We start from the raw sequence: 27,803 nt of genomic DNA, 5'->3' as shown, positions 1-27,803 counted from the left end.
CGATTCTTCTGTGCATTCTTGCCACCTCTTCTTAATATCTTCTGCTTATTTTAGGTCCATACTATCTCTGTCCTTTATTGTGCCCATCTTTGCATGAAATGTTTCCTTGGTATCTCTAATTTTCTTGAAGAGATCTCTAGTCTTTTTCCATTTTATTGTTTTCCTCTATTTTTTTTGCATTATTCACTGAAGAAGGTTTTCTTATCTCTCCTTGCAATTTGGAACTCTGCATTCAGATGGGTATATCTTTCCTTTTCACCTTTGCCTTTTGTTTCTCTTCTTTTCTTGGCTATTTGTAAGGCCTCCTCAGACAACCATTTTTCCTTGTTGCATTTCTTTTTCTTAGGGATGGTTTTGGTCACTGCTTCCTGCACAATATTATGAACCTCAGCGTACTTCAGGTACTCTATTGGATCCAATCTCTTGAATCTATTTGTCTCTTCCACTGTATAATCCTAAGGGATTTGATTTAGGTCATACCAGAATGGCCTGGTAGTTTCCCCTACTTTCTTCAATTTAAATCTGAATTTTGCAATAAGGAGTTGGTGATCTGAGCCTCAGTCAACTCCTGTTCTTGTTTTTGCTGACTGTATAGAACTTCTCCATCTTTGAGTGCAAAGAACATAATCAATCTGATTTTGGTACTGATGTCCATGTGTAAAGTCATTTCTTGTGTTGTTGCAAGAGGGTGTTTGTTATGACCAGTGTGTTCTCTTGGCAAAACTCTGTTAGCCTTTGCCCTGCTTCATTTGATACTTCAAATTTGCCTGTTACTCCAGGTATCTCTTGACTTCCTATTTCTGCATTCCACTCCTCTATGATGAAAAGGACATCTTTTTTGTTTTGGTGTTAGTTATAGAAGATCTTGTAGGTCTTCATAGAACCATTTAACTTCATCTTCTTCAGTATTAGTGATTGGAGCATAGATTTAGATTACTGTAATATTGAATGGTTTTCCTTGGAAATGAATCAAGATCCTTCTGTCATTTTTGAGACTGCACCCAGGTAGTGTATTTTGGACTCTACTGTTACTGTGAGGGCTATTCCATTTCTTCTAAGGGATTCTTGCCCACAGTAGTAGATATAATGGTCATTTAAATTAAATTCACCCATTTCCATCCATTTTTATTTCACTGATTCCTAAAATGTTGATGTTTACTCTTGCCATCTCCTGTTTGACCACTTCCAGGTTAACATTGATTCATGAATCTAACATTCCAGGTGCCTATGCAGTCTTGTTCTTTACAGCATCAGACTCTATTTTCACCACCGGAAACATCCACAACTGGGCGTTGTTTCTGCTTTGGCGCAACCTCTTCATTCCTTCTGGAGCTGTTTCTCTGCTCTTCTCCAGTAGCATATTGGACACCTACCGACCTGGGCTGTTCATCTTTCAATGTCATATCTTTTTGCCTTTTCATGCATGTTCACGGGCTTCTCAAGGCAAGCATGCTGAAGTGGTTTGCCATTTTCTTCTCCAGTATAGTAATGACACGATATTGAGTACAGTTCCCTGTGCTACAGAGTAGGTCCTTGTCATTTACCTGTTTTATATATATTGTTGCTGTTTAGTTGCTCAGTTGTGTCCATCTCCTTATGACCACATCAACTGTAGCCCACCACATTCCTCTGTCCATGGGGATTGTCAGGCAAGAATACTGGAGTGGGTGGCCAGCATTTTATATATAGTAGTGTATGTGTTAATCCCAAACTCCTAATTTATATCCCTGACCCCACTTCTCTTAACACTACTATTAATAATAGCTGAGTGCTTACTATGGGCTTGCCAGTCACTATTTTAAGTGATTTACATAGAGTAACTCATTTAATTCTAGCAATAACTCTATGAGATATGTTACTCTTATCCTAATAGAGGCCAAGAAATTAAGGCAGAGAAGCTAAATAGGTTAGTCAAGCTTACACAGCTAGTAAGCCTGTGGTTTATCTTCACTCAGGCCACTTCTATACCACATTAACTCATTAGCCTACATTTCTCATCCTCATTACTGTCAAACACTGAAGCACTACAGACTGACCTATTTCAATCTCTAATTTTATTTTTCTCCTCTTACAGTCTATAGTTTCGTTAGTGATTACACACAAGTTCACAATCTCACTCCCTTTATAGAGTTAATCTGGTTGTTACACTTCTAAAATGTTCCTCACATCTGCCCTCAACTTTCTATTCTTTCTGCCAGGGTTCAGGCCCTCGTTGTGTCTCATAGCTGAGTTCCTCGTGTTCAAACTCTCCTCCCACTAACTAACTCCCTTTCCTACCACTAGGGTTACCTAACTCCCATCTGACTGTATTATTCTCCCACCACAACACTCCCAGTGGTACCCCATGTCTCTAGGATAAAGGCCACAGTCGCGAGCATAGCACGTATCATCACACTGCCCAGTCTTAAATCCTACTCTGTCTTCAGAAGCCACCTTAAATATGCACTTCCAAGAAGCTTTGCAAGCTCTCCTCCATTGGAGTTTATTACATCTTCCAGTGAATTCTCCTAGCAATTTGTTTATATCTTTTATTATAGCTCTGTATTTTGACTTGTGTTGTTTACAGTCATGTTTGCCTCTTGGTCTAGACTGTAGTTATGTGTCCTCAAATAAGTAGCAATGCTTGGGATAATGTCTTTTTTCAATTTATATATATATATATTTTTTTTTTTTTTAACTGAAGGAAAGTTGATTTACAATGTTGTGTTAATTTCAGGTGTACAGCAAAGTGATTTTATATATATATGTATACACATACACACACCTATCTATTCTTCAGATTCGCTTATATGTTACTACAAAATATTGAGTATAGTTCCCTGTATTATACAGTAGGCCCTGGTTGATTATTTTATATATAGTAGTGTATCAATTCCAATCTAATTTCTCCTTCCCTCACCCCTGTTTTCCATTTATAACCATATGCATGTTTTCCGTATCTGTGAGTCTCTTTCTGTCTTGGAAATAAGATCATTGTATATATATATATATTTTTAAAGATTTCACATATAAGTAATACGTCTTTCCCTGTTTACCTTAGTGTGACGATCTCCACGTCCATCCATGTTGCAGCAAATGACATTATTTCATTTTTTCTTATGGCTGAGTTGTATTAGGATAATGTCTTAAAGGTGGGACTCTCTTGATCCCAAACACAGAGTGTGTCACATGCTAAGAGTAAAGGGGCTCTAAACGTGGGTGATCACTTATTTATAAAAGCCTGTCAGCCAATCTGCATTATAGGAAAGTTTCTTTTATCCACTGATATTAAACCGCAAGGATTAAAATATTTTATGGTAAAACCAAATAAATAAGCTAGAGGGCCAAGGCTGAATATGTAGGCAGTTTTAGATTAGAACAGATAGAACAGCTTGGAGATCTCTAGGAAGGAAGAGGTCAGAGGCAACCTTCTAAAGCTCTGTTCTCTTCAAAATGTTGTTCCCTGGGGCTCAATCCTGAGCCCCTTCTTTGCTCACGTTCACTTTCTCCCTAGGTAATCACTTCTATTCTCTGGTGTTCCCTTTCTCTGATGTTCAGGACTCACCTCTTGAGGGAAACACTCCTTTTTATATGTCAAGTCACAATCTTTCCTCAGAGCTCCAGACTTATGTACTGACAAATGGCCTGAGTTCTTGATAGTTTTAAAACCCATCCTGTTCCTTTTTCCACCACCCACTTGCTTATCCTTGGAACCTGGTGTCATTCTTGACTCAACTCTTCTCCATCCTACCTCCAGGCCATCAGATACCGTCAACTTTCCTAAAACTACAGCCCAGGTCCTAGCCCTGTTATCATGTGGCTTAGCTGGACGATAGCAATAACATTCTAGCTCATCCCCTTCAGTTTATTCTTGTTTTCCCTCCAATCCTTCTCTACATAGCTGATATGTATAAAAAAAAAAAACATTAGGTCAGACTCTTGCTTAAAATCTTTCAAAGGCTTCAACGTCTTAGAATGAAATCCGAATCCTATAGTCTGGCCTATGGTGAAGCATTTCTCACTTCATCATGGGCCTGCCTCAGTCACCACCAGCTCATCAGGCTCTGGGGCACCGATCTTTCGTGTCCCCAAATGTGTTAGGCCTTTTCCTACCTCAAGGCCCTTGCAGTTGTACCCTTTGCTTGGAGTCCTCTTTCCCTTCCCGTTTTCATTGCTGGTGGTACCTATGAGGCCTTAGCATAAATGGCATGACTTTCCCCAGCCCCCAAGGCTAACTATGTTCTTGTGTTAGTCTTCCTTGGATCTTGGACTTCGTATTTTTAGCCTTTAGACATCATGTGTCCCATCTCTTTCCCTTTTGCAGGCTGAGAGATGCAGGAGGGCAGAGGCCATGGAGGTTTTATTCACCTCTGTGTATCTAGGTTTTTCACTCTAAGCCAGGTAGAAGGTCAAATACTTTTTGAAGACATCAATGAAATGAGTCAACGTTTTGACCGTGGGTAATAAAGTATTTCCCCAGCAGGCCTGGGTGCTGTTGCTGCTCCTGGCTTCCATGTGGCTGTGCAATCTTGAGCATTTCCCTGAAAGAGGTTTAAAATGCAGCTGTTCCACAGTCTTTTATGGCATGTATCTGGGGGCCTTCTCATGCCACAGCCTCACTAATCTCTAATGGCATTTTAAAAGTAGACATTTGGAGATTATGGCTGTGCAGGTTTATTTTAAAAAACAAAACCAAAACACAGTATTTTCACTGTGGACTGTATGAAGAAATTTACTACAGGTTGCCTTTACACATGTCTTCGATTCAAAATGCTTTTAGGTTTCTGATAATAATCAAATACTGTTTAACTATTAGTATGAGTAACAGTTAAGAGCTAGGCTCTGGATAAGTTCAAGTTTTATTCTTTTGCTCCTTAGCTACAGACCTTGGGTAAGTCATTTAATTTTCCAAACTTCAGTTTCCTCATTTATTAAAAAAGGGATAATAGTATTTACCTTATAGCATTGTTTTGGGGACCTCGTGAGGTAATTTATGTAATGATCTTACCTGGCATATAGTAATCTCGGATAGGATATGACTATTATTATTATTCATAAGTAACTTCAGAAAGACAGCTTAGTGGAATTGGACACTAAGTGAAGTATCAATCTTAAGTTCTAGTTCTTCCAATCACAGCTGTGTAACAGAAGAAAAGGTCATATGACCTCTCTGAGCCTTAGCATCCTCATCTGTAAAAGGTAGCAATCAAAATCGGTCTGATCTTCCTGGAAGCTTGTTTGAAGAGTAAGACAAAAACGTAAAACCACTTTATAAGGTATAAATCATTATGTATTATGTATAAATCTTTATATTTATTTTCAGCCATCAGCTTTTCCCTTACATTAAAAATAGGATGCCTGTGACTCAGTATTAAAGAAAGGTATGTGTAGGGTTCAGATAACTCAAAATTCAACTGGTTATAAAACCAGAATAAAAATTTTAATGTTACCATCTGATATTCAGTGAAATTTGGCCACATTCCATGTGCTTATTAGTTGTTCTACTGTTAAAAAAAAAAAGACAGCCAGCAGTCTCATATATTTGCAAATTGATTTTTCCAGAGCACACATTCAGTGTCCTGGAATTATAGGCAGTATTCTTGGACTCATTTCCTAAGTTCACTTATGAAAGGTAAATACCACCCTGGAGAGTAAAATGAGGCTTGCAGTCAAATCACTGTTCTTTCCATCGGACACATTTAGTTTGCTTTACACTGAAGCTATTTTCACATTCGTATGAATGCTCCTATTGAGTTTCTCTTTCCTTTGAGTGGTGTAGCAAATGAGCCAAAGCCAAGCCCACTGCTTTATGGAGTGGATTATTTATCATTCTGATGTCTCTTGTATATTTTTGACAAGTCATTTCTGTATTAATTTGTTCTAAATGACCCTGGAAGCCTAACATTTTCACATTTTTTTTGGTGTCATTTATTCATAGATATTAGGTATATGTTACTCTAGAAAAATGACTTCACTGGTGTAGATAACCTTTTTGGTTCTTTCCTACTCAGAGTCTGACTCTATGACTGAACAAGTTACTAAACTTTTAGGGGCATAATAAAGCTGACAGCTAACTGAACTCTTCTAGTTTTATTTATCACTTACAATTGCTTAAACAGAGTGAACGGCAAATTCATGCTTAGTGTTTTATTAATCTGCCATATAGCCAAAGCCATCTTTTTTTTAACTGATTAACAAAGTTGTGATAGTTCCAGGTGGACAGCAAAGGGACTCAACCATACATATACATGTATCCATTCTCCCCCAAACTCCCCTCCTATCCAGGCTACACATAACACTGAGCAGAGTTCCCTAGTTGGCTATCCATTTTAAATATAGCAGTCTGTACATGTCCATCCCAAACTCCCTAACTCTGTCTCCCCCTCAAATCCTTCCCTCTGGCAACCATAAGTTATTTCTCTAAGTCTGTGAGTCTGTTTTGTAAATAAGTTCCTTTGTATAATTTCTTTATAGATTTTACATGTCATACAATATTAGTCCTCTGATTTGCTTCACTCAATATAACAATATATAAGGAAAACTCAGCAGTGGCCACAGGACTGGAAAAGGTCAGTTTTCATTCCAATCCCAAAGAAAGGCAATGCCAAAGAATGCTCAAACTACTGCATAATTGCACTCATCTCACATGCTAGTAAAGTAATGCTCAAAATTCTCCAAGCCAGGCTTTAGCAATACGTGAACCGTGAACTTCCAGATGTTCAAGCTGGTTTTAGAAAGGGCAGAGGAACCAGAGATCAAATTGCCAACATCTGCTGGATCACTGAAAAAGCAAGAGAGTTCCAGAAAAACATCTATTTCTGCTTTATTGACTATGCCAAAGCCTTTGACTGTGTGGATCACAATAAACTGTGGAAAATTCTTCAAGAGATGGGAATACCAGACCACCTGACCTGCCTCTTGAGAAATCTGTATGCAGGTCAGGAAGCAACAGTTAGAACTGGACATGGAACAACAGACTGGTTCCAAATAGGAAAAGGAGTATGTCAAGGCTGTATATTGTCACCCTGCTTATTTAACTTATACACAGAGTACATCATGAGAAATGCTGGGCTGGAAGAAGCACAAGCTGGAATCAAGATTGCTGGGAGAAATCTCAATAACCTCAGATATGCAGATGACACCACCCTTATGGCAGATAGTGAAGAGGAACTAAAAAGCCTCTGATCAAAGTGAAAGAGAAGAGTGAAAAAGTTGGCTTAAAGCTCAACATTCAGAAAATGAAGATCATGGCATCCAGTCCCATCACTTCACAGGAAATAGATGGGGAAACAGTGGAAACAGTGTCAGACTTTATTTTTCTGGGCTCCAAAATCACTGTAGATGGTGATTGCAGCCATGAAATTAAAAGATGCTTACTCCTCGGAAGGAAAGTTATGACCAACCTGGATAGCATATTAAAAAGCAGAGACGTTACTTTGCCAACAAAGGTCCATCTAGTCAAGGCTATGGTTTTTCCAGTGGTCATGTATGGATGTGAGAGTTGGATTGTGAAGAAAGTTGAGTGCTGAAGAATTGATGCTTTTGAACTGCGGTGTTGGAGAAGACTCTTGAGGGTCCCTTGGACTGCAAGGAGATCCAACCAGTCCATCCTAAATGGGACCAGTCCTGGGTGTTCATTGGAAGGACTGATGTTGAAGCTGAAACTCCAATACTTTGGCCACCTGATGTGAAGAGTTGACTCATTGGAAAAGACTCTGATGCTGGGAGGGATTGGGGGCAGGAGGAGAAGGGGACGACAGAGGATGAGATGGTTAGATGACATCACTGACTCGATGGACATGAGTTTAGGTAAACTCCAGGAGTTGGTGATGGACAGGGAGGCCTGGCGTGCTGCGATTCATGGGATCGCAAAGAGTTGGACATGACTGAGCAACTGAACTGAACTGAACTGATGTTGCTACAAATGGCATTATTGCATTCTTTTTAATTAGCCAAAGAAATCTTGAGAAAGAAGAACAGGGCTAGAGGTACAATGCTCCTTGACTTCAGGCTATATTACAAAGCTATAGTAATTAAAACAGTATGCTACTAGCACAAAAACAGACACACAGATCAATGGAACAGACTAGACAGCCCCAAAATAAACCCACACGTTTATGGTCAATGAATCTATGGCGAAGTAGGCAAGAATATACAATGGAGAAAAGACAGTCTCTTCAAGAGGTGATGCTGGGAAAATTGGACAGCCACATGTAAAAGAATAAGAATAGAACATTTGTCACAACATACAAAAAGAAAACGATAAGAATAAAGGCCTAAAAGTAATACTGGAAACCACAGAAGTCCTGGAAGAAAACACAGAATGCTTTTTGACATAAACTGTAGCCATATTTTTTTTGGATATGTCCCCTAAGGCAACAGAAACAATAGCAAAATAAGTGAGTCAAAATAGTGAATAAGGAAGATGTGGTGTATATATATATATGGAATGGAATGTTTAAAAAGGAAAATTTTGCCATTTACAACAACATAGATGGACCTGGAGAATATTATGGTTTATTTATTTTTTAGTCCACATATAAGTAATTACAGAATATAGCAAAATATAGACTCACAGCTATAGAGAACAAACCACTAGTGACCAGTGGGGAGAGGGAAGGCAGAAAGGACAAGACAAGGGTAGGAGATTAAGAGGTACAGACTAATGTGTGTAAAATAAATTAGCTACAAAGACATATTGTGCAGCACAGTGAAATATAGCCAGTATTTTACAAAAACTTTAAATGGAGTATAAGCTATAAAAATTTTGAATGGAGTACAATCTATAAAAATTTTGGATCACTGTGTTATGCATCTGAAACTAATATTGTAAATCAGCTACACGTCAGTTAAAAAAAAAATATGTCTTTTACTAGGTTCAGCTGTAAGACATGAATAATGGGTGGGTTCATTCTAGATATTGCCTCACTGATGTTATCCTTAATTTTCTCATCCCTCACCCTTATCATCTGACAAAAAGCAATTCATGTCACTATCTCTTGATTTAGCCTTACTGTCCCTACCGCTTATAATCCTTACTGCCCAAGCCAGCATCTTCAGTAGTTTAACAGGTTATCTGCTCATCTATTATTGCCACCTCCCTTCATTCTGTGTCTTGCAGCTAGAGTAAGTGATGCAAAACCTAGACTTTTAGTGGAAAGAGGCTTATGAGACCTGAATCTTTCCTACCTCTCCAGACACAATGCCAAAAGCTTCTAACAGCTGCACTGACCTGTTCTCCCTTCTTGTTTCTTTCTCCTTCTGGCCTTTGCAAAACGCAGTAGCCTGTGCCTGGAAGGCTACCCCAAACACCGTCCAGTTTCTTCCTCTCTGCCCAACTGAATCCTATTCACCCTTTAAAACAGCTCAAGCGCCATTTTCTCAAAGAAAACATTCCCTGTCACCTCAGACCAGGTCAGATATCCGGTTAACAGGGTTAAGAGCGTGGGCTCCGGAGCTGCCCGTTAGGGTTTGTATCCTATTTCTGCCAGTTTTTATTTAGGTGACCTTGGGCAATTCTGAGCCTGTTCAATGGGGATGATAAAGCTGCCAATCCAAGAGGAGTGACTGTTGAGAATCAAGTGAAGGGTACACCTGGAACACTGGACGAGTGTGTATAGCAAACATTGTTCTTTCCAGAGCTCTCTGCAGTTCCTAGGAGTTTTCTCAAAGCCTTAAATACTGAAACGACTGACTACCATGAAATTTCCAAACGTAAGGTCAGTGAGGGCCAGTACCTCCCTGGTGTTGTTTACCAGTGATTCCCCAGTGCCTTAGGCAGAAAGCCTCATGGAGAGAAAGTGAAATCAATCCTTAAGTGAATAAACAGGCAAATAATAAGAGTTTTTTTTGGAGGTGGAGGGATTAAGAATTTCTTTGGGTCTTAGTTACAGTCACCTCACATACAAAATTTGGAGCAACGAGACTCTGATTTCTCAGTTCCTTATGGCAACACTCCAAATACCAGGATTCTGGTAACTGGGGAACAGCAGATGAATGGAAGTGGAAACTGGGATCTCTTTGCACTTTGTTTCTGGGGGCTAAGAAAACTCTTGGTGAACAGCCCTAAGAACTCATCCAGCTTTGTCTCACAGACTTACAAAGAGCTTTTCAAAGCTCTATCTGTTTTTTCACCCCATATGGGCTTTCTAATTGTGGTTCCGTAGGAAGAACTAACACAAGGTAAAGTTCAGAAAACAATGTTAAAGGAAAACACCCTTCTTTCTGAAGAAAAATTCAGACAACTTTAAACAAAGCTCACTAAACATTTTACCTTACAAAACACAGTCGTCCCATTAGCCTATTTAATTTGCTTTGTTTATACAAAATATATTAAGTAGTATATAGAGATTTCAGTCACTCCATTTAAACTTGGCAACCAATATATTCCAACCAAAATTATATTCTCAGATGCTGTTCTGCAAAAATGGTGGGAAACTGAATCAATACAACTTTCCAAGTACATTTATAGGAGCTATTTGTTGCCGAATAACCTTCCTGTTAGAATGAATAAAGCTACTGCGTCTTAAACACAGCCTTCACTCTTTGAGGAGACTCACTGATCAATATTTACATTTGCTTCTGAAAACATCATTCACATTTAAATTCCTGACTAATTTGTGAAGAGAAAGTTTATGGACTGTGAGCTGGAGGCCATAGCTTTAGTGTGTGTGTGTCTGGGCACCCCCGGTGGCTCAGTGGTAAAGCATCTGCCTGCCAATGCAGGAGACAATGCCTGGGTTCGATCCCTGGGTCAGGAAGATCCCTGGGAGAAGGAAATGGCAACCCACTCCAGTATTCTTGCCTGGGGAAATCCCATGAACAGAGGAGCCTGGCAGGCTAGTTCACGGGGTCACAAGAGTCAGACACAGCTTAGTGACTAAACAACAACAACAGTGTTTGTATACACAAATATAAAAATGACTGCCACTGCATACTGGATATTCAAAGCTGTAATTCCGTGAAAAAGAAAGGAAGGGTGGAGGAGGTATGGATCCCTTATTTCGTGAAATTAGATGTGCTGCTGTTGTTGATTTGAGCACACTTACCACCTTGGTTGGCCGTTTACTGTTATGAGTGGCTCTTCTTTTCCACTTGACGGACTTCTTTCTTCATCTTCACCTTATAACCTTCTCCCTGTTTTGAAAGGAATGTACACATTAAGGTTTCGTGGTGAAAGAGTTTTCATTGAAAAGCAGGTTCTGTTCTGGTTCCTTGAGGCTAGATTAGGGTAAGTGAGACACAGTTTAAAGCACTTTGTCACTTCATGTCCAAAAATACCATCTATTTACCTTAACCACACAGCTCAGCAGCATCAAGGCAAGCTGAAGAGCGCCATCAGAATGAATACCATGTTACTATACTTCACAATCATTCATTCTATTAGTGATCATTCAAACAGCCTGTCCATTTCCTGTGAAGCTAGAAGAAATCACTAAAGCTCTCAAGGCACTAAAGCTCTCAAGGCACTCAAACCCCAGTTGTAAAAAAATATTAGTAAGTTATAATTTATGCCTTTTAAAGTCAGCAGAATGTTAAGTAATCTGTTGTAATGAGACGGAAATTTCTCAGTGAAGCAATCATCATGAACTAAACACCGTGGAAGTGCTGTCGGGCTGAGAGACACTTTTTCCTTTTTAATTCGTGAAATTACCACGCCCTTCCTCTTACTCCTGACAAAGTAGGCATACTTTTTCCATAAAACAAGACCTCTCTTCACTGAGCATCAAGGACACACTTCTCTGTGAGCAAAGTGGTTGCACAAATGCTCAGCTTTTAACCTAGTTAAAACAGAAAACACAGTAGTCCTTCCAATTTTCTGAATTACTCCTTCTCAGAAATTTTCAGTTTAGTTTTTTCTTATGTAAACACAGGTATTGAAGTTTCTTTTTTTTTAATGAAAAGGGTAAGGTCTGAGAAAGGAAAGAAATGAAAAATAACCAGAGATGTTTTCTCTGGGAGTTAGAGATTCATTTGCTGAGTTACGCTGCTCGGTGATGACTTTGGTTCTTTAACTGGTACATGGGAGATGGGCTGTTGTTAACCCAGAGAGGAAAATCCTTTTCAGGTTAAGATGGTGGAGAAGGGGATTTGTATTCCCCTGTAGAATATACTGGAAAGAGAAAATGTTTAGATTCAATGTAAGGATCTTATGACAAGCTTTTATCATTCTGACTTTTAATTAAACCTTATGCATCTGCTGGAAACAAGTGCTGTCTCTCCGGGTCCTAGGCAGGCACTGGGCTGCAGGTAAAGTACTGGGTCGGGAGGGCTAGGGTTGGGGATGGCCAAGGGATTTGGTTGTGGTGGAGGGTTTTTAAATTTTCTCTCCCATGCTTGAACTGGCACATTCCATCCTCCATCAATGAAATACTCTCTGTGAAAACTCCAAAGATAGTAAAAGTATATGGTGTTAAAGAATGTTAGGAAGGAAAGTCTTTTTCTTTGACCCTGATCAAATACACAAGATGTCAAAAGCAGCAAATGCTTCAAGCTGCCACACTGCAGATGCCAGGCTGTTAGCAGCATATTCTAAAGCATTCACAAAGCTTTTATCCTCTACTTTCTTTTTGACAGTCCCTCTCCATTACCACGTCATCATGTTTTCTCTCTTGTGGGATAACAATTCGTCTTAGTACTTTCCGAGTGATCTGTATAGGAAGCAATAGTGAAAAGGAGAGCTTTTTCTCTTTTGTTTCAAGAGCTGACACTATAGCAAACAAATAGAAAATCTAAACCCAAGAGAAGCATGAAATCCCGTTGGTGATTACTTTTCTGGTGATGAGGTTGCCTTCTTCATCAGTAAACTGTTCTTCTGTGACAGATTCACCAGGAATGGTTTTTGCTTCCTCTCCCTAAAGGATGTGGCATAAAGATTAGCTTTAAACTAGATGCATAGATCTCCACACCACTCCATACACCACACACATGCTCTGTGGAATTTTAGAAAAAGAAGGTATAAAACTCTACTTGCTATTCTAGGGCAAGGGGAGAAGACTGACTCCATGGAATTATTTAGCAGTCAACAACATTCAAAGCATTAAACCTCAAATACGTATAAGAATGATGGTTAGCAACAAACTCCAAGAAGGACGAATTTGAAAATATGTAATCATAGAATGCAGTTATACATCGATAGACAAACAAAAAGGTTTTATTTGTTGAAAAAAGATTTAGCTAATGATTAGAGCTCTAATTAGATTATTTCACTTTGAATAAATGTTTCTTCACTAGTTCTACCAAATCTCTCATTTTGGTGGATTGCCTTGTATCTAATTTGAATTGAGGTAGCACCTTAGTTGGGGTATTATATTAATCAATCACTCTTTGTTTAATTTTAAAATTCCTTTACTGAGGGTAATATGTACATTTTTTTCAAGTACTGTGAGAAAAGTTGAGAGTACAGAGAAAAGCTTATTTTTTTCTAGACTTAGCCTTTAAGTTGTATATGATAATAACTATGTCTGATGAAGTACATAGTTTCAGAATATCATCTTTAAGTGAAGGAATCCTCCGTGATGACTGATTAATTACTTAAGGAATGTATGATGGCATCTTTCAGGTAGTGACTGCTATCTGATTTAGAAGAGGAAATTGTCAAGGTTCTTTCTCTGGTGAGTTAAAAAAAAGGGAATAAATTCTTAACTTGCCAAAGTAGCCTCATATTTTCCTGCTAATAGCTCAGTAGATTTAGATGGTTCCTTAATACCTATTGGGCCTCCCTGGTGGCTCAGAGGTTTAAGTGTCTGCCTGCAATGTGGGAGACCCAGGTTCGATCCCTGGGTCGGGAAGATCCCCTGGAGAAGGAAATGGCAACCCACTCCAGTACTCTTGTCTGGAGAATCCCATGGAGGGAGGAGCCTGGTAGGCTACAGTCCATGGCGTCGCAAAGAGTCAGACACGACTAAGCAACAAACTACTACTACTAACTACTTAATACCTATTAGCTTTATGATTATATGATAAGAAAAACCACTCAGAGAGCAAAAATGGGATTGTATTTATAACACATTACCTTCTTCACTGGTGTCAACGTTAGGTCAGTCTCACTTAAGATTTTTGGGGAATAAGAACAAACACCTTAAGTGCAGACCCACTTTAGAGACCTGCTGAATTGTAGTAAAACTTCTTGTTGAAGAGGTGACTTGGGCAATGCAATAGTACTATGTGCTATAGTCACTGTACCCTGTACTTTTTTCTTTTCTTTTTTTTTTAAAGGAAAAATGGCAAATCTTGATGAAGACAGCTGAGTTTCTGGGAGAGTCAGGATTCTCATTCTTTTAACGTTACTGTCATGGGAAAGGTGGTAGTTCTGAGAATTTTTCTAGTGTCTGCTGATGATGAGAAATTCTATGATTGTTTTTATTACAGCCCGTAGAAGGGAAGTTCTGGTTTAAAATAACAAAGACTAACTGAAATCTACCTTATTTGGCTAACAAAATTATTATTATTTTTTTTTTTAAGAAATGACTTTGTTTTTTTATAGATTGTGGGCTCATAGGTCATGCATGGGACATTTGACTCATTTTACCTCACTGGAGTACAGAGATGGGATGAAAATAAAATAAGATGTTTCTTGTTGTTCATGCTTGTTTAATTCATCTTGAACCTTGTTTATGACTAATTTCATTCAGCACAGTTAAGAGAGGGAAGGAAATAGAAAAATATGTAGAGGTGTCCTGCCTGAAGCACTAAAAATCTGTAAAAAGTTCTTAAGGAGTATTATTTATGTTTTGCATGGTTGGTCAAGAGATACTTGGAATAACAGGCACGTCTGGCCTTGGGGTACAAAATGACACAGGCAAAGGCCAGAACACACTGGTCAAAGCAAATATCTTTTCCAGTGACCCAAGAGATGAGTCTACCTATGAATATTACCAGATGGTCAACAGCAAAATCAGGTTAATTATATTCCTCATAGCCAAAGACAGAGAAGCACTATACAGTCACTAAAAACAAGACCTGGAGCTGACTGTGGCTCAGATCATGAGCTACTTATTGCAAAATTCAGGCTTAATTTGAAGAAAGTAGGGAAAACCACTAGGCCATTCAGGTAAGACCTAAATCTAACCCCTTATGATTATACAGTAGCGGTGATAACTAGATATATGAAGATTTGGTAGAGTGAAGAACTATGGACAGAGGTTTGTAATGTTATATAGGAGGCAGTGACCAAAACCATCCCAAAGAAAAAGAAATGCAAGAAAGCAAAGTGGTTGTCTGAGGAAACTTTACAGATAGTTGAAGAAAGAAGAAAAACAAAAGGCAAGGGAGAAAAGGAAAGATATACCCAACTGAATGCAGTGTTCCAGAGAACAGCAAGGATAGGTAAGAAAGAGTTCTTAAATAAACAATGCAAAAAACAGAGACAAACAATAGGATGGGAAAGACTAGAAATCTCTTAAAGAAAATTGGAGAGATCAAGGGGACATTTTATGCAAAGATGGGCATGATAAAGGACAGAAATGGCAAGGACCTAACAGGAGCAGAAGAGATTAAGAAGAGGTGGCAAGAATACACAGAAGAACTGTACATAAAAAAGTCTTAATGACCTGGATAACTATGATGCTGTGGTCACTCACCTAGAGCCAGACATCCCAGAGTGTGAAGTCAAGTGGGCCTTAGGAAGCATTACTACGAACAAAGCTAGTGGAGGTGATGGAATTCCACCTGAGCTATCTCAAATCCTAAAAGATGATGCTATAAGAATGCTGCACTCAATATATCACAAATTTGGAAACCTCAGCAGTGGCCACAGGACTGGAAAAGGTCAGTTTTCATTCCAATTCCAAAGAAGGGCAATGCCAAAGAATGTTCAAAGACTGTACAGTTGAGCTCATTTCACATGCTAGCAAGGTTATGCTCAAAATCCTTCAGCATATGTGAACTAAGAACTTCCAGCTGTCCAAGCTGGGTTTCAAAGAGGCAGGGAAACCAGAGATCAAATTGTCAACATTCACTGGATCATGGGGAAAGCAAGGGAGTTCCAGGAAAAACATCTACTTTTGCTTCACTGACTACGCAACAGCCTTTGACTGTGTGGATCACAACAAACTGTAGAAAATTCTTAAGAGATGGGGATACCACACCACCTTACCTGTCTCCTGAGAAACCTGTATGCAGGTCAAGAAGCAACAGTTAAGAAGCAGACATAGAACAACAGACTGGTTCAAAATTTGGAAAGGAGTATAACAAAGCTGCATACTGTCACCCTGCTTATTTAACTTTTATGCAAAGTACATCATGTGAAACGCTGGGCTGAATGAAACACAGGCTGGCTGTTTTCTCCCAGAATCAACATTGCTGGGAGAAATATCAACAACCTCAGGTATGTAGATGATACCACTCTAATGGCAGAAAACGAAAAAAAACTAAAGAGACTCTTGATGAGGGTGAAAAAGGAGAGTGAAAAAGCTGGCTTTAAACTCAATATTGAAAAAACTAAGATCATGGCATCTGATCATACCATTAATTCATGTCAAATAGAAGGGGGAAAAGTGGAAGCAGTGACAGATTTTACTTTCTTGGGCTCCCAAATCACTGCAGATGGTGACTGCAATTACATGAAATTAAAAGACACTTGCTCCTTGCAAGGAAATCTATGACAAATCTAGTGTTAGCTGCTCGGTCGTGTCTGACTTTTGTGACCCCTGGACTGCACCCCACCAGGCTCTTCTGTCCATGAAATTCTCCAGGCAAGAAAACTGGAATGGTTAGGTATTCCCTTTTCTAGGGTATCTTCCCAACCCAGAGATCAAACCCATCAAACTACACTGCATATTAAAAAGCAGAGACAATCACTTTGCTGACAAAGGTCAAATCTACGTTTTTCCAGTAGTCATGTAGGGATGTGATTGCTGGACCATAAAGAAGGTCCAACTTTATGAGTGCCAAAGAACTGATACTTTTGAATTGTGATGTTGGAGAAAGACTCTTGAGAGTCCCTTGGACTGCAAGGAGATCAAACCAGTCAATCCTAAAGGAAATCAGCCCTGAATATTCATTGGAAGGACTGATGCTGAAGCTGCAGCTTCAATACTTTGGCCAGCTGATGCGAAGAGCCGACTCACTGGCAAAGACTGATGCTGGGAAAGCCTGAAGGCAAAAGAAGGGAGCGGCAGAGATGGTTAGATAGCATTGTTGACTCAATGGACATGAATCTGAGCTAACTGCGGGAGAGGCGTTAACAGAGGAGTCTGGCGTACTACAGTCCATCATGGGTTGCAAAGAGTCAGGCACAACTTAGCACCTGAACAACAACATGGTTGGTTTTATATATTTAGGAAAAAACACTATTTTACAAGTAAAGGCTTAGAGGCACCAGAAAACTCAAAAAAGGTCATGAAAGATTTCACTATAAACATGAGTAAGTGAGATATGTTTGAGGTAACTACTGGACATGTCCAGGTCCTTGAGTGTTAAGACAATTCCAGGATCCTAGGAAAATCCATTAAAATTGCCATCTATTAGAGATGGTTACAAAATTGACTCTTCAGTGGAGAAAGATGCCAATTTTCAGACAGTCTCTGAAAGACATTTCTAGTAGGTGTATCTATAAGCACAGTAAATACATTTAAGTATATTGATTTATATTAATAGCCTTAGAAAAAAGCAAAGTCTTGTTTATAAATAACAGGCAATATAGGTTGTTGAGATCTGCTGTGGTATGCAGGCATTGTTTCCTACCGAAAATTGATACTATTTATGTATAATTAAAGGTAAAGATACTTATCTTAATCTTAAATGGGCACTAAATATGGCCAACTAGTGCCTTAATAAGGTCAAAATGAGTTGCATGATTTTTGCAAAACTCACTAGATTTGGGGAATGGATTAGATAGTAGTTGATTAGATAGACTGGAAAGTTAGTAAGGTGTCACAAAATACATGTAAAATTTTTTTTCATCTTTCATTCATCAGGTAAATTAGAGGCTCTCTGAAGTTCTTGAAAATATTTGTACTTTTAAGTAAATAAAATCTCCATGCTACTTTTGGTAATGGCATTATTTTTGGCAATATCTCCACCTACTTTTTCCTTGCCTATTTCAAAGGAAAATTAGAGCACATATAGTGTCACAGTATCATTCCTGGTAGCCACCTTTATGAAGACTAGCTGTACTTTCTTTTGGAAGTACTGCATTTTAGGATTTCTGTTTTTCTCTTCTTGCATAAAATGAATAACAACATGAAATGTATGAATTTTGCTTTAATGTATAATTTCAAAAGATGGGATGAGAAAAAAATATATATATAAACTTAGCAAACTGCTAAGCAATATGTATAGTATAACCCATTTTTATATTCCTAGAAACCCACATCCTGGGGATCTATGTACATGTATATTCTATGTACACATACATACTGTTATAGGTATATAAAACAATCCGAAGTTACCTCTGGTAAGTGGAATGGATGAGCTGAACTTTTTTGTACTTTTGAATTGTTTGGTGGGGGAAAACATACATTAAACGCTTGTTTTGAAAATCAGTAAAACTGCTCAAAAGTAGAAATAAAAATATAGTTGAACTATATAGTAAAAATTCAGTTGTTTGAATCTTATCAAAGTTCACAATGGTTTGAATTAAGGTTTTACCTTTGTAATCATAGAATTTGCTGAGCAAATAATATAAACAAGCTCACAGACACTGGTCAGTTTACTTAAACTGCTTCCAAGCATTTGAAACCACCGTGATATTATATTAGATATGAATAAATGAATATACTTATAAAATTTAAAAATCCCTAAACAAATGGGAGAGTTTAAGTTCATTCATTTCTTAGGGACTTGAGAATATTAAACAAAAAAATTTAAAAATTAGAAAATGAATGAATTCACATATGACATTAAAGAGAAAAATCATAAAATTATGCTTTCATCCTCTTTATTATACAACTTGAATGGCTATAAAGACAGATTTGCCTAGACCTGAGGTAATGGAATCTGCTGCTTCCATTGATACTTCCTGGCGAAAGCTAGCTCTGGAAGTGGGGAGCAACTCTCAAATAGTTTTCAGCTCTAAGATTCTAAGTGCCAAGGGGATTACTATGGCAAACAGTGTAAATATCCTGGTTCAGTCAAAAGTTGGACAGCCTCCATAAAGTAGGTCAAATTCCTAGCATTCCAGCCCCATCAAACAGTTTCCAAGAAAGATAGCCTAATGCTGTCTCTTTCTGTACTACTGGAAAAGTCTAAGTGACCAAGTGCCTAATTTAATCTAGGAAAAGTTACTCCCTTTCATTTTGTCCTGGAAGAGAATACAGTATTGTGGAAAAGGCAGGTAGAAGGTGCGTCACTAGAGGGCACTGTGTTCTGGTTCCAGAATTTTTAACATCCAGCTGAGTGATTTTGGGTAAATCAATTCCTCTCTAATGCTTGGTTTTATCATCTAGGAGAAGAAATAATTTTAGTCTCAATGACTCCTTTAGGTCCTAACATTCTCATTTTATGTTTTTTTCTTTTTTTTTTTAAACAGAGATGGATCCCATGTGACATTTACCATGTCGTACTTGCAGTCTCAAGCTCCTTTACATTACAAAGGTAAAAGTGTGTGGAGTAAAGAGAAAAAGCAAAAGAAATGTGTTCTTTTTCAAGGGCCTCCAAAATCTGATCAGGAAAAAAGTAACCAGAAAGATTTCTATATATATAGTTTACAAAAATTTTTTGTTATACCTATTATACCTTCCAATTATAATTATAGTTATTCTTTAGCTTTTGAGTTTTATGACACATATAAAAGACACTTCTCAAAGCTTGTTTAAGTGATTCCATTATTTATACAATGGCCTCCCCATTTATAAAATCTATCTTCTGATGATTCCACTCAAACCTACCTAAAATTACACTGACTTCAAGAAGTGAAGATTTGGAGAGCACATGGTCTCCTGTGTTTTATGAAGCCTATAACATCATAGTGTATTTCAGCCTTTTAAACTTAAGCTCTTAATAAAAATGTTTATATATATATATATAATTATATGTTACACTTAAATATATAAATAATTTATGCTAACAAAATTACCTAAAAGCTGACTTGCAAGTGCATGTCTAGAATTTTAGGAGACTAAAATAACCCTCATTGACTTAGGGAGGGGGTTGATGTTCCTATTGTTTCGTTTGAGTATTCTCCAGAGTAAAACTTCTCTACATTTTCTCCCACTTTTTATGCAGGATTATGTCTACTTCCTTCTGTCATATGTAGAGGAGTCAACTTCTCTACTGGGCAGCTGTTATAAATGAATGAGGTGAGTTTGATGCAACGTGAGTATGTCATATGTTAAGCATAAAGCCATTGTGTCTGGTTTGCTTTGTCTAGATGTTTTACTTTTAAATAGCACTTCTTAAAGAGAGTAATCATGGGACCAGCAAAGCTTGAGCAGAATAATGGCAGAATATTTCAGAATATGTTCTGAAAAAACAAATTAAATACTTCTTCCCTTTAATCCCAGAAAACGTGTGGAAGGTATCTTTATGAGATTATGAGGACTTTATAGATAGCAGGTAATTTGGCTTGCCTACCTGTAATTTTCAAAGAAGTGATGGCAACTATTGAGCTTGAGGTTGATTTGTGGATAATTTAGGATTTAGACAAGGACTTATTTTCTTCTCTGATGTTTCCAGAGTTATTAGAAAAATTAGACTAGAACAGATTTTGCATATTTAGTTCTCTTCTTTCTTCTCATCTACATGAAAAGTATTTATAAGCAGCAGGATTGAGAAGTTTGGGATACATAAGCCAACGTCCCTGCCTCTCTGTTGGGTCTCCTGACATTTTGGAAATGGGTGAAAAGTTTGATAAATGGTTTTCAATAGATATTTCCTTTCCTTTCTTTCTCTTCAGAGCTGCCAACCAAGGAGCATCAGGTTATTTGGACCACATTCAAGGCGTGTATTGAAAATGGCTTCCTAGTTCTCTGCACTCAAATTATTCTGACATCAAGAAAGATCTCTCTAAAGGCATAGTAATGAAGATAAACAGCATACTGCAAGGAGTCTGTGGGATCTCCCATGAACAAGGTCAGTACTTCAGAAGGCCTTTGTGGGGGAAATCAAGATTTATTCATAGTTCAGTTATACTCTAACAGGGTGGAATTACATTTTTCACTTGCAGTAAGACTTGCTTCCCCTACTTAAAAAAATACAGCCTGATTTTTTTTGTATGTCAATCAAGTTAAAAACCTTATTTCAGGAAGTTTTGCTTGGTTTACATTGTGTCACATACATCGATGCCAGGCTATAACACCGAATTCTTAGTCACTGATTGATAAAGAAGAACTGATTTTAACTTAAAAACTGGTAAGACTGAGAAGGGAGCCTTTTCGTTCTTCTCTTTCTTCTTTATCTTACCTCATACTTCATAAGAGCCTCTGGGATTTCAGTTGAACATTTCATTTGATATGAACTGTTCTCTCACCAAGATAGGATCTTTGTTCACACACAGAACACTTCTCCAAGGAAAGCAGTAAACAAATGCCAAGAATTCTCAGATAAAATGACAACCACCAGATGTCAAACACAGGCCTAGACAGAATGCTCACTACCATGCGACATGGGTTTTTCCTTTCAGTGGTTGTTTTTACCAGTTTTCAGATATGCAAAGACACACATAGCACCGTTTAGTTACCAAGCATGCTGAATTTTCCAAACCGCAAGGAAGGGTCTAATAATACAGCATTGCCCCACACTGATCTAGCTGTGGGATACCTTTATAATCAAACGTCGGCGAATAACTCGGGTAGTGACTCTCCGTTCCTCCTCTGAGCTTGAATCACTCTCACTGCCTTTCAAGTCCTGATAAATGCATTTTTAGTATAATTTTTACCATCACATTTAAAATAAAAGACATTCTGAGAAAGGAAATCAAGAAAGAATTACTTTTTTACTTGCTAGATCTCCCTCTAAGGAAAATCATGATGTATATTTGTGGAAATCTTAAAAAAATTACAGTGGAAGGAAATTTTGAGTAGGATTCTAAATGAAATTACTCTGTATATATATGTATGCTGCTACTGCTGCTAAGTTGCTTCAGTCGTGTCCGACTCTGTGCGACCCCACAGACGGCAGCCCACCAGGCCCCCGTCCCTGGGATTCTCTAGGCAAGAACACTGAAGTGGGTTGCCATGTCCTTCTCCAATGCATGAAAGTGAAGTGAAACTGAAGTTGCTCAGTCGTGTCCGACTCTTGGCAACCCCATGGACTGCAGCCTACCAGGCTCCTCTGTCCATAGGATTTTCCAGGCAAGAGTACCAGAGTGGGTTGCCATTGCCTTCTCCGATATGTATGTATGTATGTGTATGTATATATGTGTATAAATATTAGTAATTTGGCCACCTCATGTGAAGAGTTGACTCATTGGAACAGACTCTGATGCTGGGAGGGATTGGGGGCAGGAGGAGAAGGGGACGACTGAGGACGAGATGGCTGGATGGCGTCATGGACTCGATGGAGGTGAGTCTGAGTGAACTCTGGGAGATGGTGATGGACAGGGAGGCCTGGCGTGCTGCGGTTCATGGGGTTGCAAAGAGTTGGACACGACTGAACTGAACTGATTAGTATAAAGTATACATAAAATATATATATTTAATTACTTTGACCTTTACCTGCATATATATACTTATGTGTATATATAAATGCAATGCATATATAAATGCATAAATACACATATGCAGGTAAAGATCAAGATAGCAAAATTTTAAGTTCTTAAAAATAACAATTATGGAGACTTTGGAATCAGAAACTACATACATGCTACTAATTATTAGTTTGGGGAAACAGTATAGATTTAAAACTAGTTAAAGTATTATACATTTGACATGAATGTATAACCTTACAATTAAGGCCATCTTTGATTTGATCTACAGAAAAAGGCATAGTATTTCTGATTTTTATGATATTTTGGTCAGATTTGACAACTTTATCAGAAGCTATTTTGAACATTGCAAAAGGTATACAAATATATCAGCATAATTTGCACCTAATACATAATTGGAACTTATAGATGTTTATTCCTTTATTCAAATGAAAGAATGTAAAATAGGTGTAAGCCTGAGGTTTTAAAGAAATGATATGAAATTAAAACAGAAACATTTCACAGATAACTACAGATAAGAATATGGTAATTATACACAATATTAATTTTTAGGTGATAAGAATAAGAATAAGGAAAAACTACCAAGTGATTGAATCATAAGTCAAAGGGAAATTATCTTCAGTTTTTACTTAAATGTCATGGTCCAGGAGTACATACTGAATAATGTTATTTCTAAATGTTAATGGAAATGATTTTAGTATTTTGTTTTCTAAGTGTACTAGTTATGCCAAATCTGATAGTCTCAGAGATAGAAATTGTAGCTAATATTGGTAAAAATAGGAAAAAATATGTAAAACTGTTAAAGGAGGCATTAGTGTTAGCAAAAATTAATGAAATGTTATTCAAATACAATAGATAATAAAGTAGGCCATTTTCACCAAAGGTAAACTTACCAAATATTCTAAAATGTTACAGTAATATCAACCTTACCTTTGTAGGAATTTTCATCTGAACAAAATACCCTATTGAATAATATGGTGTCAAAAGGAAATAGTTTTTAAGTTACTTACTCCTTGCAAAGATGCTGACTGATAAATTGCCTATTACTTAAAATTTTTTTAAGAAAAGAACCATGCATTCTGGACACTTAGAATGATCTAAATATTGTGAAAGTGGGGGGGGGGGCTTACAATGGCTAAAAAGTGCAGAAAAAGGTAAGACAGATTCATCTTGCAAAAGCATTACTGAGCATTCAGCGATTAATAGATTAGATGAGGCATAAGAGAAAGTTAAACCTGAATTATCCATACACAGAATCTTAGACTGGGGAAAGATTTTCACTGAGACATTTAAAAGCAGAAGAACATATGTTAATGCAAACATTAACGATAAAGCTAGATGTCAATTACATCATAATCCTATCAAGAATCATCTGAGACCAGCCCCTCACATAAAGAAACTGTGGCCATTTGGCTAATATTTGTTCCATTTGTCTCTGTGGAATCTCTGCCAATATTAAGGTGAAGGGTAGAGAGAAGATGGTAGTACAATCTTGGTCAGGATTCCTTTCAGAGAATTCTCTAGGCAGTGGCACAGAGGGTAACTCGGAGACCAAATGGAATTTTTCTGAGTACTCCTTGCCATGGTTGCTGCATAGAAAGTGGTGGAAAGTAGCAGAATTTTACCTTGTAACAGCAGGCAGTCATCCGTGTAAGAGCTGCACCCGGACTTTTGACCTGATTTTTCAGGGGACAAAAAGGGGGCTGTTTTCTGAGATCATACATCCGATGACCTAGTTGGTTGCTATTCTACTATGGTCTAATCACAGAAGAGACATCCTGAACATCTTCAGATTTCTTGAGAGGTCAGATTCTTATCTTCTGGAAGCTTTAACTTCATTATGAATTGCTATACTCCTGAAGAATTTTTGCATTGGAGTAGGACCAGTGACCGACACTAAAGGCACAAACTCACTTAGAAAATGTTTTTTGAGATTTCTTATAACAGTGATTATTTTTCCATTATGGATGAATTCAGCTGCATTTCCATCCAGGGTTAAGCCTTTCATTTTCAAATGAAAATGGTTCCCCAGTGGGCAATATGTAGGCATATGTACTACACACATAGAAATATTTACTTACATTATTTTGTCATTTTATTTCAGAACTTTCCTATCAATTTCTAATGGGCTTGTGCAGAATACATTTTCATCGTTAAAACATCACTATGTAGCAACTACCTCCTAGAGCTCCTCACTATAGTTTGTGGGCTCATTTTAAAAGGGAACATTCCATCCAAAGTCATATTGCTTAAATATACTGAGAGTTAACAAAAAGGCAGAAATCAATACTGAAAATAACACTTGTCAGGAAGGAAATGAAAGAAAAGCCCGGGAATTTTACTTCCTCTTACTTTCCTTCCTAACAAGCAGGAAAGTAATCAAAAAAATAGCCTGCAGAAGGGAAAAGGAAAGGATATGATTAGTTAATAAGCTGATAATTAGCTCCTAAGTGATTAGGAGTTTACTAAATTTTTCTAAACTTAAAATTAATCATGGGTTCATTATTTTACAGAAGATTTTTTTCCTACCCAAAACACTGTAGAAGATCTTAAGTAAATTTGATGTTTTATGGAAAACCTCAAGTACTACTATTCCAAAGATGTATAACTCTCAATCTATGTCTACTGCATAGTTCAGGAAAAGACACAAAAATCAAGATAGCAAAAAGCAGTCAAAAATGTAGGGAATAGAACTGATATTAAATTTCTTATATCCATCTACACATCATAATTTCAATTAAAATTTTTTAATGTCTAAAAATGCTTACCCTCAAAGAATATAGAAATATTATTTCTTATAAAGAAATAAATAATGTAAAGAAATCATATAAATACTAAAAGCAAGCCAATAATTATGTGATGGTAAGGTTTTTAAATTATTAAAAACAAAGATTAAGATAATTATCAACTTAGATATAAAAGTTATTAAAATGATACTTTTAATGCTACATTTCTAAATGTCATCAATCAACAGTAGTATACCCACCTCATTTTGTTCTTGGGAACTGTGTTCCTTCAATTTTTAAAAAACCCTTTCAGGCAACAGAACTTACAGAGCTCGTAGTTGGGTCACATACTAGGAACTCTAAATTGTGTAAAAGAACCAGTGAGGGAGAGGATAATTATCCTCCATCCTCAAGAATGAAGACAAGTCAGGAAATCTAAATCCCAGACAGAATTAATATTGGATCTTAAGATACTTACTACTTAACATCCCTGTAATTTCCCTTCTGAAAAATGGTTAAAAAGATGTTTATTCCTAATGAGCAAAGGTATGACAGCACACATTTTACTCAGTACTTTCTTTACTCCCATCGTTAGTGCTACCATTTTTGATGACAAATTTATAATTTGGAAATAGTAAAGAATATTGGGCCCAGTGCTACAAGAGTAATCAAAAACATTGAAGAGTCAGGACTTTGAGATTAAATGACAGCATAGGAGAAGACTAGATGACGTACCTTCTGCTCAGACCCATTGGACCCCTCTTCTTCATGGAGGTTAAGCCTTGGCTTGCCATCTGCAGGAGAAGTCCTACTCATCTTTTTCATACTGACAGGCACACAGGGTTTAGGCTCTTCTATTACAAACTTGCTGGTTTCTTCTAGAGCCTTCTGATACGCTGCTAGTGATGATGCTGGTTCATCAACACGACCAGATCCTTGTATTTTTGGTTTCAGAGTTTCCTTTGTACTCTGTTTCCCTACATCGTTTTGGGATTCTGGAAAGTAAGATTTTGTCTTTGCTTCTGGAGTGACTTCTGCATGGCTTCCATTTGCTTCAAATTTTCCAGGCTCCCCTTTGAGATAGGAGGTAATGGAATCTCTACACTGGTCAGGGCTGCAACAGAGAAAATGTGGAAATTTACAATGGTAACATATGGCTGCAAATGGGCTTCAGAGGCTCTGAATTTTCAACAACCATGTTTTTAACTATTTTTGAAGACGTATAATAGAAAAGTATAAAAAATCCGGTTATTGGATTTCAAACTGTGGGGGTTTATCATGGGTGTGGGGTAAGGAGATGATACATAGGCTCCAGAAAAGAGATGGAGATCTCAAAATGCTTTTCTATTATTGCCAATGAAAAAACTGATGACAAAGGACAAAGTGAATTCCTGTGAAGAGAGTTCTGGTGTCCCCAAGAACCCTATGTTCCAGTCTCTGTATGTTTCCAATTGTGAATTTTACCGTCATGCTTTTCCAGACATGGAATAATCATGAGAACCTTACTTGGATTCTCATTTTTGTCCACTCCTGACCTCTGCTGACTCTCCTTGGGGATCAGGGTGTGGATGCTCACCTGACGCTTCTACTGCCAGTGACAACTGTTTTCCTTTAGATTCTTGAAAATCTTTCCCTCCCATTACTTTCTTTTAAATTGGTTTCTAAGTTTTACTGGTTTCAGTAGACTTTCTATCTTCTAGTTTGTATATTTTTTTCAGCATCTTTGATTATGACCGGTAGACTTCTGAAGACAGTAAAAGTGGAGCAATGTTTTCTGTATAATATGTATGTTAAGCATATGTATGTGTATTTCTTATAAATCAGACTCTGATCAAACACCTTTCTCAAAAATATTAATAGCAATCCTATTCCATATGTTTAAGGACAGACAGTCCCCTCATACTGTAAAGACTCTATATGATAACTATATCTAACTCCTCACTGTATCTAATTTCCTCTTATGCAACTATAAATTATGTGACTGTATCTGAACTCAGACATCAAAATGAGTACTATATCTTGTCTCCATCTTCTCTTTTTTTGTAGGCTGAACATAGAATTCATTGATGTTACAACTCTTCAAAAAAGAGTTTTGTGAAATCTGCTTTGCAAATGTCTATACCCTCTTTGGGAATTTTTATTGAGCAAGCAATATGAAAGCATTAAATATGATTGTAAAACAAGCCGGGTAAAAAGAACTGATGTTAAGTTTATCACTAGTTGCCACTGAAGTAAAATATATTTTAATCGGATGTGTGTAGAAAGAAAAATAATGCTAACTATTACTGAGAGTCTGTTTGCATCAGTCATTGGGTAGGTATGCTACAGGCTTTCTTTTTCAATCTATAAACCTGTTTGAGGAAAGTAGTAGTATTCTTATCTTTGAAGCCAATGACAGTGATGTTCTTAGAGCTTAGAAATTAAAGTCATAAAGTGCAAAACCTAGTGATGGTGGGGTCTGAACCAGTGTCTGAAGGACACTAGCTCTTACCTTTCTACAGGAAGGCCACTAT

The 27,803-nt window shown here is 37.5% G+C and overlaps 1 protein-coding gene across 2 annotated transcripts in view; it reads right to left on the bottom strand.

The window, feature by feature from the left end:
* Positions 1 to 27,803, bottom strand: part of ANK3 (ankyrin 3) — a 375,510-nt gene that overhangs the window by 8,220 nt on the left and 339,487 nt on the right. For both annotated transcript variants that reach the window (XM_068982038.1, XM_068982040.1), the window contains 2 exons: positions 26,026 to 26,404; positions 11,028 to 11,115 (listed from right to left, as the gene is read on the bottom strand). In XM_068982038.1, the coding sequence (XP_068838139.1) occupies positions 11,050 to 11,115; positions 26,026 to 26,404 (445 nt within the window). In that variant the 3' untranslated portion in view covers positions 11,028 to 11,049. The remainder of the gene's footprint in view (positions 1 to 11,027; positions 11,116 to 26,025; positions 26,405 to 27,803) is intronic.

Source organism: Capricornis sumatraensis, chromosome 10 (genome assembly GCF_032405125.1).
Source record: "Capricornis sumatraensis isolate serow.1 chromosome 10, serow.2, whole genome shotgun sequence".
NCBI lineage: Eukaryota > Metazoa > Chordata > Mammalia > Artiodactyla > Bovidae > Capricornis > Capricornis sumatraensis.
The sequence above is the reverse complement of the archived record's forward strand: the minus strand, read 5'-3'. Positions and strand labels throughout refer to the sequence as shown.